Source organism: Alexandromys fortis, unplaced genomic scaffold (genome assembly GCF_014885135.2).
Source record: "Alexandromys fortis isolate MF-2015 unplaced genomic scaffold, M_Fortis_MF-2015_v1.1 scaffold_83, whole genome shotgun sequence".
NCBI classification, from domain to species: Eukaryota; Metazoa; Chordata; class Mammalia; order Rodentia; family Cricetidae; genus Alexandromys; species Alexandromys fortis.
Genome location: NW_026068001.1, coordinates 4,146,910 through 4,161,368, shown reverse-complemented (window position 1 = coordinate 4,161,368; position 14,459 = coordinate 4,146,910). Strand labels below are relative to the sequence as shown.

The 14,459-nt window shown below is 40.5% G+C and overlaps 1 protein-coding gene across 1 annotated transcript in view; it reads left to right on the top strand.

Moving 5' to 3' along the window:
- The first annotated feature begins 6,760 nt into the window (after positions 1 to 6,760).
- The window catches only part of Maoa (monoamine oxidase A), a 66,996-nt gene continuing 59,297 nt past the window's right edge, over positions 6,761 to 14,459 (top strand). The window contains exon 1 of the mRNA XM_050160828.1: positions 6,761 to 6,927. Coding sequence (XP_050016785.1) covers positions 6,855 to 6,927 — 73 coding nt within the window. The 5' untranslated portion in view covers positions 6,761 to 6,854. The remainder of the gene's footprint in view (positions 6,928 to 14,459) is intronic.

The following is a 14,459-nucleotide window of genomic DNA, read 5'->3' as shown; positions in this document are numbered from 1 at the left end:
TGGACCAAATTGACCACAACTTTAAAGGCAAGGGCACCAAAACCATGCATCTTAAGCATCTTAAGGAGGTCACAGCAGAACAGAGAAGGATGCAAAATGGGTGTGGAAGAGGAAGAAATGGAGGCCAGCATTTGCCTTCAGCCCTTTTAGATGGTGTTTTTACAAAAACAGGTTGAGGAAATTGAAGCTAGTTATCTGGCTTATAATTCAAGTCCTTCTTTAAATGGATGCTTTTAAGGAAGGTCCTGTTTGCTTCAAGTTCCATATTGATCAAACTGTGTAGATAACCGTTTGTTTACCATGCCATTTTCCTTCCCCGCCCCCAGCCAGTGGGGATGCCTGGAGCTGTAATCTCTAAAATGAAGCTGATTTGAACTTAATTGCTAATCTACTCAAGGAGGGCACTGCCTGGCTTTAAAAACAATTCTTGTTTTTCAAATTATGTCTTGAAATATTGAAAGTTCAGGGCATGATTTAAAGAAGACTGGACTTAAATTTGCCTAGAGCCACATGATTCAGATGGTATTCTGACTCTTGTCTTTTAAGCAAACACGTTTATAAATGTCAGACAAGGCCCCTCTAGGCCCTCTAGGGACTATTGATATAGACAGCCAGAGCCAGCATTTAACAAATTATCCAAGGGGCTTGATTCAATATCATCGTTGACCTGGAATCTGGGAAAGAATTGGTGCTAATGTGTTTGGAAAGTTTTAACCTTCTCTCAATATTCTGCCCTGCACATAGGAACTTCTCTTAAAGGGGCAGTAGTTCTTGGTATTTGAGGCTAAAAACATGTTCTTGAACCATAAAACAACTGGGATTAAGGATCCCCTTTCTCATCTCCACTCAAGTCACTTGTCATTTGTTAAGGAACTCAATCACATTTGTGCTTTATGTTCTTGGGAGATATTTTCTGAGTTCTTTCATTTGATCCACATATATCATATCTCAGTAGGACTCCTTTACACTATAGGGCATATTTCAAAGTGTTTTTATTATTGTTTTCTGTTTTTCCCAGGCCAGTCATAACTGTCAAGACAGACTAAAGACCAATTTCACTCCTGCTGGCTACCATGCAGATCAAATAAAGGTGCATAAAATACTAATGCTAATACTACTAATAATAAATCATTCAAAAAAAAACTTCTGGGGCTGTGGGACTGGAGAGATAATAGCTCAGTTGGTAAGGAGCTTGCCACACATGTATGAAGATATGAGCTTTATCCCAGAACCCATATAAAAAGTTAAACACAAGGGTGGGCATACCACATGATGGCAGAGCTTGAGAGGAGTGAGAGGCAGACTGGCCAGCCATCTTGGGACAACATCAAGTCCCAAGTCCTACTAAGTGACGCTGCCTCAAGAAACAAGATAGGCTGCTCTGCTTAGGAACAACACCAGAAGTTGTCCTCTAGCCTACACACATATGTTCAAGCGTACCTGCATACACATATATACTGACATGCACAGAAACACAAAATATGAGTTCAAGCAGACTAACTTAGGTGTTCTGCTTTGCTTTCCATTTCTGTGAAAAAAAAATAGGACCAAAGGCAACTTGGAGAAGAGATGGATTATCTATCCCAACACTTAGGGAAATCAGGGCAGAAGCTCAAGGCAGGAACCTGGAGGCAGAAACTGAAACAGATATTTTTGAGAAATGTTCCTTACTGGCTTGATCCCCATGAGTCGCTCAGGGTGGCACTACCTGCACAGACTGGATCCTCCCATACTCATCATAAATCAAGAAAATGCCCCCATATACTTGCCCACAGGCCAATCTGATAGAGGCATTTTGTTAAAGTCTTTCTTTCTAGATGACCCTAACTCGTGTCAAATTGTAAAAACAAACAGACAAACAAAAAGACCAAACTAGTTCATGTGCCAAATGTGGATTATCAACAGCATATATGCTACTTTTTCCTCTCCTAGGGAATTCGATAATTCAAGGAATAGGCAAAGTAGAAAGAGATGGCAATGTGGATTCAAACAGAACAACACAATAATGGGAGGAATGAACTTTCCTTGTCTTAAGAATCAGATAGTTAACTAAAAAAGATTCAAAGAAGAGCTATGTTTGAGTTCAAATTTCCCTTCTCCCTTCCCTGTGAATTTAGAAGCTATGGATTACTTTAGAACAAGGCTAGGGCCTGGCTTCACTGGTAGAATATTTTAGCACATGTAAGGCTCTGGATTACATCTCTAACATCAAAAAATTACATTGGAAATTTTTTGTTCTCTCTCTCTCTCTCTCTCTCTCTCTCTCTCTCTCTCTCTCTCTCTCTCCTAGGTCTGGCCCTTTATCCTCAGATGCCCTGGAACTCACTGTGTAACTCAGGTGTAACTCAGGCTGACCTCAAACTCACGGTGATCCTCCTGGCACTCCATTTTGAATGCTGAGAATCCAGGTGTGAGCTACCATACTGCCATTGGCCACTTTCAAGTCTCCTTCACCTCTCACATATCCCACCTTCTGCAAAAATGCAGAACATATAATGTTATTCATATGTATGTTTTCAGAGCTCACCATTTGGTATCGAATAACCAGACTGCATGCCAAACCACATTTAAGGAGATCAGAGGATAATTTTCAGGGTCAGTTTTTCACCTTTCACCATGGACTCCAAGGATTGAATTCAGGTTTTTGGGTGTGTGAACCAAGAACTTTTACCTGCTGAGCCATCTCACTGACTGAAGATTCCCATTTTAAACCTTTTCTCTGTATTTGCAACAGGGATAAAGAGCAGAAACACATTGGTAAAATACAATGGGCTTTGGAATTTGTTTTTACTAAGAATTATCATCATTTTTGTTTTTGTTATAAGATGCGGTCTCACACTCTAGCCCATGGTGGACTGGACTAGAACTCATTATATAGCTTGGGTTAATCTCAAGATTACAATGCTCCTGAGTGCAGGGATTAGAGGTATGTGCCACTATAGCAAATTTTACAAGTTTTTAAAATTACATTTGCTTATTTGTGTGTGGTGGGGCACACCTATACCACAGTGCACATGTGAAGGTTGTGGTACCCTCACCCCTTATTCTCGGGGGTCAGGAAGAAATTTCCTAGCAGAACGTTTTCCCAGGAATAGAGTGGCCTTCCCCTTTCCCACCCAAGACATTCCAAGCACAAGGTGACTTAGCTCAGCCCAGCCAGCCACCTGGTACAGGCTGATAAAGATGGCCTAACTCAAGACCAGTGGCCTTGCTCTAAGAACAAGGAGAAAGCTGACTTAACAGAATGGGAGGGAGCAAAAGTCCTTGTACCCGTGCCAAAGCATCTTCAAAGATTCTCTTCGTAGTTATGCCTTTAAAAGCTTACCCCACAGAGGAGACACAACTCCTCTCTACCTCTTTGTAACGGGGATGGAGAGGAGTTCCACACATGTTTGTATTATGCTGATTAAACCTTGCTTATTACAGTCTGGGCCTCTCTGCTGGTCTCTCTCTGGGAGTCATAATCTGGGCACAACAAAGGTCAGAGGGCAGTTTGTAGAAGTTCATTCTTTCCTCCTACCATTTGTGTCCTGGGGATTGAACTCAGGTTGCCAAGCTTAGCACTATGTTCTTTCCTCCACTGAGAGTTGTTTCTCTGACCCCATTACAATTCTCTTTAATACTCAAATTGTTTCAATTTTATTTGGTGGCTTTACTTACAACAAATGTGCCTTATGATTGGTAAGTAGTAGCTGGACTGATAGACACTCTAAAAAGCTGTAAATTATCGAAGCAAGCATAACCCCTGGTTTCTTCTAGTGTGATGACTGCTAATCTGGTATTTCATGTGAGAGGCCTTGGAAACTAAGGATTATTTTAATAAAACATACTTGCTTCTCTGAGGTATAAGCTTGCAAACCTAGGCTAGGTCTCCCACTTGTCTGGTGTGAATCCTGTTCCCTTAGACCTAAATTATCACCTGGAATACTAGACAGAACAGTTGGAATCCAGTTATTTGGACTGTTGTGTGATTTGAAGGCAAACACTAACTGCCTGATGGCAAGTGCTAGTGTTTGCTGTATATCTCTTTCAGCTGATTTACAACTAAAACAGGTATACCTAAGAACTGGAGGTTTTCATAAAATCCATGAAGATGTCTTAATAAAAGCTGAACTATTTTTTAAAAATCCAAAGAGCAATTTCATTGCTGTCTTTTGTATCACATCCTCACCCATTTATCTATAATTTATCCTCATAGTTCTTGAGAAGTAAATTTTTTTAGATGAGGATATAAATGCACAAGTATAAAAGTATGCTGTTTATATTCACAGCTTGATTTTATAAGTGGATAATATCTTGGAAATTATTGCAATTAGTCAGAGCCCTTCATTTTTAAAATTTGTTGTTTGGGGGCTAGTGAGATGGTTGAGTGCATAAAGCACTTGTTGCCAAACTTGATGACCTAAATTAGAATCCTGGACCTACATATGGTAGAACAGACTCCAGAGAGTTTCCTGTGATCTCCACAAGAAGACCAAGGTACCCGTGTACCCACACACAAAATAAATAAATCCAATAAAATTGTAATTTAGTGTGTCATTGTGTAGACATATGGTAACTCAGAAAACTAAACTTCCATGAATGGGCTTATAAACAATTTCAGAAGCTTTGCACGCTAATGTTTACATATAGCCCCAATTCATAGGGAGGCCAAGGTGAGGAGGATCACTTGAACTCAGGAGTTTGAGGCCTGTTTGATCAATACAGTGTCACTATGACACTCCATGTTCAAAAGAAAGAAACTTTAAGTAAAATAAATAGAAGTGATATCTCGGGTTGTGAGAGGGGTGGATTGATCAAGTTACATTATACGCAAGTATGAAATTTTCTCAACAAATAAAAATTATTTTTTAACAAAATAAAATAAATAACCATGTGCTTGTGGAAGAATACTGTTAGACTAAACTCTCCTTTGTCTCCCTACCACTCTCCTCACTCCCTAGCCATCCCCACCCGCATCCCCTAGGGCCTGGAGCTCACATGACAGAGTAGGCCAGCAATCCTTAAGTCCTGGCCGGTGGAATGCTTGATTACAAGTGTGTGCCACTAAGTTCTATACTGCCCCACAACCCTTCCTTTATTTTTTAAATTACACCTTAGGCTTCCTTTAGTTTTCAATTTTAAACTTTAGTGCCATTTAATGTGTGATATCGGAGTTATTTTTCTCGCATACTTGTTTAGACTCTGGTCGGTTCCCTTGAAAATATACCACAAAAAACTTAAGAACCGCTCCGCCGGACAGGCATTTCATCCCCACCCTTCCGCCCCTCCCCCTAGCCCGTCCAAGACAGCGGCGCGGCTGTGCGGCTGCGCCGAAAGCCCCGCCCTATGACGTCACCGGAGGGCTAGACCAAACTGAACTAAGCCGAGTTCCGCTACTTCGTCCTTCGGCTTTTTCTCCTTTACATATTTGCTTTCTTGGGCCCACCTCGGCTCAAAACTCTTCAGGTTAAAAGATACTATGAAACCGGAAGGTTACTAATCCGCACCGCTGCGCGCGCAGATTCCACTCACAGGCGCCTCCCCCTCTGTTCGCGGTGGTATCGTCCAGTTCCTGAGGGCGGCGCCAGAGTCCCGCACTTTGGCGGGAAAGGCGGAGCCGCCCGGTGCCAACGTCTTGTTTCCCCGCCTCCGAGTGGGCCGGGCGCTTGGGTCGGGCGTCATTCTGGTAACGGCTTGGGCCCTGAAAGCGGAGCGCTGTTGAGGGGAGGGTTCATTCAGGCTTGCCGGTCGCTGTGTCCCGCGGCTGAGGGAATATGGCCGAAAAGAAGGCCTCCCCAGGCGGCGGCAGGCGTGGGCGCGGCGTCAGGGGGCGTGAGGGGGAATGGGCCCTCGGAACTCGGACTCCCCCTTCCCTGACCCCAGTGGAGATGTCCCACCAAGGCAGCACCTCTAGCAGCTCACCCGAGTCCTCCCACTCTCAGTCGCAGACCGCCTCCCAACCCTTTTCCTCCGCTCACACGAGCTGGTCCACTGAGGAGCTGTTTGGTTCCTTTAGTTCCATCAACCTCTCTGAGCTCAGTGATTATCCTGGCCAAAGGAATGATCCCAACTCAATGTCTTGTTCCAGGGACTTAAACGTCCCCGGGCAGAGCGACCAGGTCCCCATACCTGCTTCGGACTCATCCCTCCTTAGCTCGGTCTCCCAGCACCAATCTGTACTAGAATCCTTCCCATTCCCGGATTCATCCCTTTCTTTTGGGCAAAGGACTTCGGAGCTTTCTAGACCTAGCACTTCTCTAGAGTCAGAACTTGGGTCTACCCACGTCTCAGTGTTCAGCACTCTCCGAGGGTCGGTAGAGGAGCCCACTCCATCCTCATTGTTTAGCTACAACTGGGGATTACCACTAGAACTTCCCGAAGAAAGTAACACGTCCCTGACTTCCATACAACTACCCGACACTCCAGAAAATATCCCACTGGTGTCGGCAGAAGACTCCTTCATGCACTCTCTGTCCGTTTCTTCTTGGTTATCCACACCATCACCTTCTGCACCCAGTTTCCCTTCCCAGCTGCCAGTACAAAGCTCACTACTTAGGTCCCCACCTCCCCCACTGTATAACCCCCTAGGCTCGATGCAGGGACCTCCTCCTCCAGTGCCTTTTCTAGGGCCATCCTTGACCAGTGTGTGGGGCTCTCCCTGGGTTTCTCAGCTAGGATCAGCCCCGCCCCTGAGCGCTCCCCTTGCCGTTGCACAAGGGTCTGCTCCGCCCTCAGGGCCGGGCTCCCCCTGGGTATGGGTAGAAACATCGGCTCCGCCCCCGGACACTAGACTAGAGGCCGTACAAGGGTCTGTTCCACTCTGGGCGGTCCCCTCTTTTAAACGCGAGTCTTCGGAGAATCTCACCCAAATCATGACGAGTCTGGAGAAGTCGAATATCGCAGGCCACATGTTCGACGTAGTCGTGATTGGAGGCGGCATCTCAGGTCAGTTTGTGTCTTTAACAGTAGCTTAAGAGGACCTGGCTGACCAGGTACTTGCAATGTTCTTGTTGTGTTTGGCAGGATCTTTCTCCTGCTTGTGAGAGTGTTTCTAATGGCAGGGCCCCAGATCCTGCCAGATAGGAGCAGGAGTTGGTCCTTTTCCTGGTGGTATGCACTAGTGGAGGGAGGCAAAATAATTTGACTGTTACTACTAAATACTAATGATTAATTAGTTCTTGCTGTGCACGTTACATGAGTTTCCTCTGCTCTCAACAGTCTTATGAGTGGACAACACATTTACTATTTTACAAAACCAAGAATCTGTGGTTTGAGAGTTTCAGTAACTCTGCTGAGGTCTAATCTCCTCCCTGGGAAGCTGCAGACCTCTTTTCTTCCATTTAAGACTATCTCTTGCAATTCTTGAGGTGGTTGCTTGGCCTCCCTCATTTCACATCCTTTTCTCTGAATAGAATACCAGAAACTGTTGAAGTCGGTCATAGTAGAATTAGTTCAGTTCTGCTCTTCTCCAAAACACCATTGCTTAGAAGATTTGAGTAGGTAAAAAATGAGACAGAATCCTTTAGGAATAGATCATTTTTTTTGGAGCTACCTACTCCTTTGTTTTTTCCTACTTCTGTTTTTTTTTTTTTTTTGAACGTCAATAAAACTGTGGGGTATTTGTTGCCCAAAGGGAATCTCTTCATAAAGCAAGAGCTGAGGGTGGGTTAGGGTGTACCCTGCACCTTGTCCTGGCTTAGATGGCTTATCAAGTAAGGAGTACATGATAACATTTTCTCTATTTTCCTGGAGACCGCTTCAATATTTGTAGATTAAATTGCCACTTATATTGTCATTTTGGAAAATTTTAGGGATTATGATTTGGCTCTATGTAGAAGCCCAAACTGAAATGTCCCCTTTCCCTCATCTGTACTTAGAAAGAAGGAGATAGACTGGAGAGGGAGTAAACAGGGTGACTCCAAATTATCCATTTTAATGTATGCCCCCTTTGAGTAGACCAGGGATATGCTTATATATTAATTTTAGATGCAGATAGCTTTGGACTCACCCTGTTCTGGGAAAACAATCACCAGCTTGGTATGAACTGCTTCTTTGGTAGTCCTCGCCAGTGGAAGCATTTGTACTGAAGCATCAGAGGGAAGCAGATCCTGGTGAAGAGTTAGAAAAAGGAGGACATATAATTCTTTCCTTCTTTCGTTTCTTCTTTCAAAAAACACTTGTTGAGTGCCTACAGGTTAGTGGATTGGCGTTACCAAAAACCTGGTCCTTCTGAGCAAGTACCATAGAGGCAATGTGATTGTTTATCACTGGAATATAAATATGATAATATGTAATATAAATTGGTTAACACCATACTACAATTTGCTGTTTTGCTGGGATTTTCTTCTTCTTTTTTTCTTGGTTTATCTCCAATGGTCCTTAAAGAAAGCATTGTCTTTTTTAATTTTTTTGATGTTTGATTTTGAGTGTAGCCGTTAGCAGCTGAACTATCTCTCCAGCCTGACTTTTTAAATTTTTTATGAGACAGTGTCTCATGTATCTCATGATGGCATCCAATTTAATATGTAACCATGTATGAACTTGGACTTCTGATTTTCTAACATATGACTGCCAAGTGCTCAGATTGTAGATGGGGGATAACATGTCTGCTTTATGTAGTATTGGGGATTAACCCCAGGGCTTTATGCCTGGTAGGAAAGCACTCTATCAAGTGAGCTATATCCTGAGCCCTGTCTTTTGTTTTTCTTTTGTCTAATTGCTTGGTCTTTCTCCTTTTTCACACTTGACTCCTAATATTTAGTCATCAACAGATGTGTATTTTGAATGTAGCTGATGAACCTTACACTGGAATCCTTTCTGATCTCATTCAAAATGAATTACCAGCTTCATACTGAGTCGTGTTACAATTTTGCTTTCTTCTTTTGTTTCGTGGTGGTACAGTATTAAGACAGGGTCTCATGTGCCATAGGCTGGACTTGAAATCCCTGTGTATCTAGAATGGCTTTGAGCTTCTAATCCTCCTGCTTCCCCCCCTAAGTGCTGGGATTACACTTGTATGCTACCATGCCAGGTATATTGATTTCTTATTTCTTAAATTACATGAAAGCCCACAAAAAGTTGACCCTATTCTTGGGAATTATTAACTAGTTCATTTCTTTGGGAGGGTCAAAGAGACATTTTTCGTTTGCTCAATGTGCTTACTTATTTCAGACACCAACTTTCAGTTCACCAGCAACATTGGAAAGAAAGTGTCATTTCTACCAGTCACATCTGAGAAATTTTAGGAACCAAACTGACTAAATATTCCTTTTTGTGTGTTGTCATCCAAAATGATTTATTGCTAACCTAGATGTGGGTGCTTATCTGACTCGGGTATTAGATACAGGCTGAATGTTTCACGAACATGAACATTCTTGTGAACTCCACGTCTCTTTATTTCGGCTTGCCATATCCGATGATGTGAATCCCATGATGCAGTCCTAGTTTGTTTGTTTGACACAGGTCCACTATAGTCCAGGCTGGCCTCACATTTCACATTTGTCTGTAGTAGAGGCTACTATGATCTCCTGATCCTATTGTTTCTATCTCGCGAGAGCTAGAATTAAGGTAAGGCCACTCCTCCCAGCTCCTGTATCAAATTTATGTATTTATTGAAGCTGAGTTGGAAGATTTTTTATAGTAATATTATTAATATAGATTTTAAGATCAAGGGTTAAAGGACAGTGGCAATCTGGAAAGAAGTTAAGATACACTTCAAAGCATGGATCTGGGTTTCACAAAGATGAACAGCTCTGTGCCAGTTTTAAACACTTTGGAATATTCCTTAAAACTTCCTTGTTAGGATTTATATACTCTAATCATGCTACCTATGCAACTATATATATGACCAATAATTAACATTTGCCATGTTAGGCTAATGTGTAGCTTCTAGAAGAGGACATATTTTAAATGGTGTTACTAATAATTGATTCACGTGTAGAAAGCTTATCTTTGTACAAAGAATAGTATTTCCATTTTGTCTTTAGAAACATAAGACAGAACATTTCCAACAACCATAATATCCTATTTTCTGTCCACCCATCTAATTAATGCTTTTACCCTGTGTTAGTGCTTGTAAAGGGAAACAGCCCTGCTTATAATTCATAATCTATAACCCATCCCTTTTGAAAGAACTTCCATGTTTCCTGTGATACTATTGAATACTGAAGTTTTATTATCCATTGATTATATGTTTTCCATTTTCTTTTAAAATCACCTTGAGGCTCTGCTGTGCTTCTTGTTCTATACTCCAGTGTTCCCTTATGTATAGAAAGTTCTCAAGTATTTAAGTGGAATCTTTCTCTTTCTCTAAACTCATATGCCATAATTTATCTTTTTATGGATATTTTACACTTATATAATGCAGGTTCCTCAGTTCCTTGACTCTTTTCTTGGAATCCATCTTTTCCATCATTTTTGATACATCCTTTTTCTCGGTTTTATTTAATTTGTTTATTTCTGAGACAGGTTCTTACATAGTCCAGGCTGAATTTGAAGTCACCTTGTAGCCTAGGATGATCTTGACCTTTTCCTCTTGTCTCTGCTTCCTGAGTTACTAGGATTACAGGCTTGCGCCACCACACCCTATTTTGTTTTCGTGCATTACCAGGGCTTCCTGCATGCTAGGTGAACACTGCCAAATGAGCTACATCTCCATCATGTCCTTTTCTTTTATCTTCTATACTTCCTTACTAATTTTTTGATGTGCTAGACAATAAACACCAGGCTTCGTGTATGCTACGCATATACATCTACAACCTACTTACATCCTCAGGCCTTTTGTATTCCCTTTTCAGGTCCTTTGAGCTGGACTGACTTATTTTCTGCTTCCTCAGTTACCGTGTTCAAGCCCCCATTTCCAGGGCACTCTCGACTCCTGAAGCTTCCGTGACTATTTCTAGTGGCTGTGATTTACAACAATAACTCTCTTCACATCCATCCTGCATGTAGCATTCTCCCAAGCTTGATTGATTTACTTTAAGCACTTCTTTTTCACCTTTCCACTCAAGTTCTTCAGTGGTCTCATATTACAAGTGTTTCAAGACCTAATCCACACTGTCAATTATCTGGCTTCACTTTGTTGAACAAATAGTATTACTCAGTTTTCCTCAATATGGCTGTGAGGTCTAATCACAGTGCTTTCTGTCTTAGTGCTAGTCTGTTTATTTTGTCCATTTGTCTTTTGTGTTTTCATCTTAGCATAAGAAGTGCTTCTAACAGTTCATCCTATATGTTCTGCAATTCCTGGATAATCACCCTGGCTCTCATCGATTTTTCTCCTTTCTTAAAGAGATTTTAATCTATGTTTAACCAGATATATTTATTTTCTGGCTCTTAGTTTTCAGTTTTATTTTCAAGAACAATATATCACTCTCAGACTCTAGATGCTAGTTCTTAGTCGTAATTGTCACAGATGGAATACATGACAAAGATGATATTTGTCCTTATCCAATAATTTTTGAAATGATTTTTTTAGAGAGTGAAATAAGAAACAGAAAAAGGCTACCTTCTTAGGACAATATATATATTCTTCATAGGACTTTTGGAATTTTAGAAGTTTGGGTCAGAGGGGTTTTAAAAGGCAACCTAGCTTAATCACCTACAATTGTAATCCTCCTGATAGCATCTCCTTAGTGATTATCTAACTATAGCTCTGAATATAAGTAGGGAAGGGGAGTACTCTATTCCTCTAAGAAACTCAGGAGCTCTGGCCTGAATTTATTCAGACATTTTAGAGCTTCTACTATATGCTGAGCAGTAGCTAGATCACAAGGATGGAAGGATATAAAGATAACTAGTATCCTTGCCAGAAATGTGCCCTTGTCTTCTTACAAGAAGTAGTAGGCAAATAATCAACCTGAATACAGTAAGATAAATATTAATGTTAAGAATATGAACAAAGTACTGGGACCTTGAGAAAGAAGTATAATTTATCATAGTAGGTAGGGATAAGACAATTTAAAAAGACAGTAGACACCAGAGGAGCATTGGTGCCGAGTCATGAATGTATATGCCAGACACAAGTAGTACTTAATTTAAATGCATGACAGAAATACCGGGGTTGGGGTGTGATGATGGAATAGTTTTCCTTTGAACCTCTAGGAATGTGATCCTGGGAGCTACTTGGAGCCTTCACTGTGAGTTTTGTGTTTCTGAACTGCGAAGAGTTAGCATGTACTTAATGAAAATATCTTAGTCATAATGCTGGATGGTTCTTGGTGAATAAAATGGTTTTTTTGTTTGTTTGTTTTCAAGTAAATACTAAGTATCATGTAGAAAGAGCTCTCACTATATACATTTTTATCTTTAAGCCAAGCTCTACCACAATTGAGAGTACCAGAACCTGGTACTTTATTAAATTAGCAGGGATTGAATTCTCTCATGATCAAAGACAGAATAATCATTTTGTGAGAAGAATGACTAGTGCATCAAGTTCCCCCTTTCTGATGTATATCACCTGTAAAAATCATTTCTATAAGGATCATTTTAAACATTTTAACCCAGAACATGGTGGCACATACTGGTGGTTTTGCAGTAATTTTTAAAAAGCTTCCATTTTAAAAGAGGGCACTGGTTTTTGATAGCTTGCTTATTCGATACTCTGAGGTTCAGTGGGCATGAGAATTGTGTGCCTTTTAGGCTATTTCTTTTCATTTGTTTTTTTTTTTTTCATTAAAAGCCTGCCAGTATACTTTCATTCTATTCTGTAATCTATTTTTGTTGTTTTTGAACAATAATACAAGAGATAAATTTATTTGAATTCTGATTAAAAATCATTTCTTAAAAAATAGTCAAATGAACTTTTGGGTGAATCTGACATCGAATGAGCAGTTTTAACATTTAATCAGTGCCAATTGATTTGACTTTTATATAACTCTCAGCTAATGTGATAAATGGTTTTTAAGAATAAATCTAAGTATAATATAATTACATGTACCACAGAGACCAAGTATGGAGAAAAGGAATGTTATTATTGATGAAATTGTACCCCATAATCTGTGCAGTTGTGGTGCAGAGATCTTTTAACATAAAAAATTTGCAGTATTTGGATTCAGCAGTAGCCAGCAATTGTGAGAATGTATTATAGCTTTCTTTCACATACTGGAACTTGCAAAAGTATTCAACCCTGTGATTTAAGTATTTGCCTTGTGAATGTGTATACACAGTTGAGATACATGTTTTTCATAATGTGTTTTTTAATATTTTTTTAAGATTAAAACTTTACAAAATTTTTCTAAACATTGTGAGCATTTGAGACAAGTTGAGTGTTTAGGCTGTTTTTCCTCTTTATTGTGACAAATATGTAATTTTAAACAGTAGTTTTTGTTTTCCTTTAGGTAGCACCGTCTTTATTATATTGTCAGATAGCATTGTGAATTAGGAAAATTTAAAGTCTTTTAATTGTTGTTTTGTTATTTAGTGGTAAGATTAAATAGGAGTATAGCTCAGTGGTAGAGTACACACATGCCTAGTACAGGCAAAGCTGTAAATTCAGTTCCCAGCACTGAAAAAAAGGAGGTAGCTCAGTTGACAAAGTTGTTGCCAACATGCACAAAGCCTGGGTTTGGTCTCCAGCACTGCATTAACCTAACATGGTGTTAATGCACCTGTAATTCTACTCAGGAGGTGGATGCAGAAGAATTAGAAGTTTAGGGTCAGATTCAGCACATAGTATGTTTTAGGCCATCATGGGATACATGAGATCCTATCTCAAGGAAAGAAAAGAGGTTGGCTATGTGATATATTATCTAATATTTCAGTATTTTCTTTTCTTGGTAATTAACCAGCTTCATAAAGGTTTTTATTCTTGGGTTTACTATTGCATCATTCCTTAGCACTATTTTCTTCCATGCTTTATTCTGGAATTGGTTTGTTTTATCTTTTATACTAACACAATATAGTAGTTTAAATTAGCACCCAGGACTCTTCACAGATATGTGTTCACATTTACCCATGGCTTCTGAGTCTTTGTTTAAAAGCACTTTTCCAGTTGGTATTCCAAAGTAAACAAAGCTCCACTTAATAACAGTATTTGATTGACTAGGGTAAAAGTGTTAATAAGAGGTTAAACAAGGTGATTAACTTTTGTGGAACCCTCACCCCTTATTCTCAAAGGGTCGAGAAGAAATTTCCTAGCAGAATGTTTTACCAGGAAGATAGTGGCCTTCCCCTCTCCCACCCAGGAGATTCTAAACACAAAGTCACTTAGTTCAGTCCAGCCAGGCACCTGGTTCAGGCTGATAAAGATGGCCTAACTCAGGAACAGTGGCCTTGCTCTAAGAACAAGGAGAAAGCTGACTTAACAGAATGGGAGGGAGCAAGAGTCCTTGTACCCATGCCAAAGCATCTTCAAAGATTCTCTTTGTAGTCATGCCTTTAAAAGCTCACCCCACAGAGGAGACACAACTCCTCTCTACCTTGTTGTAACGGGGATGGAGAGGAGTTCCACACATGTTTGTATTATGCTGATTAAACCT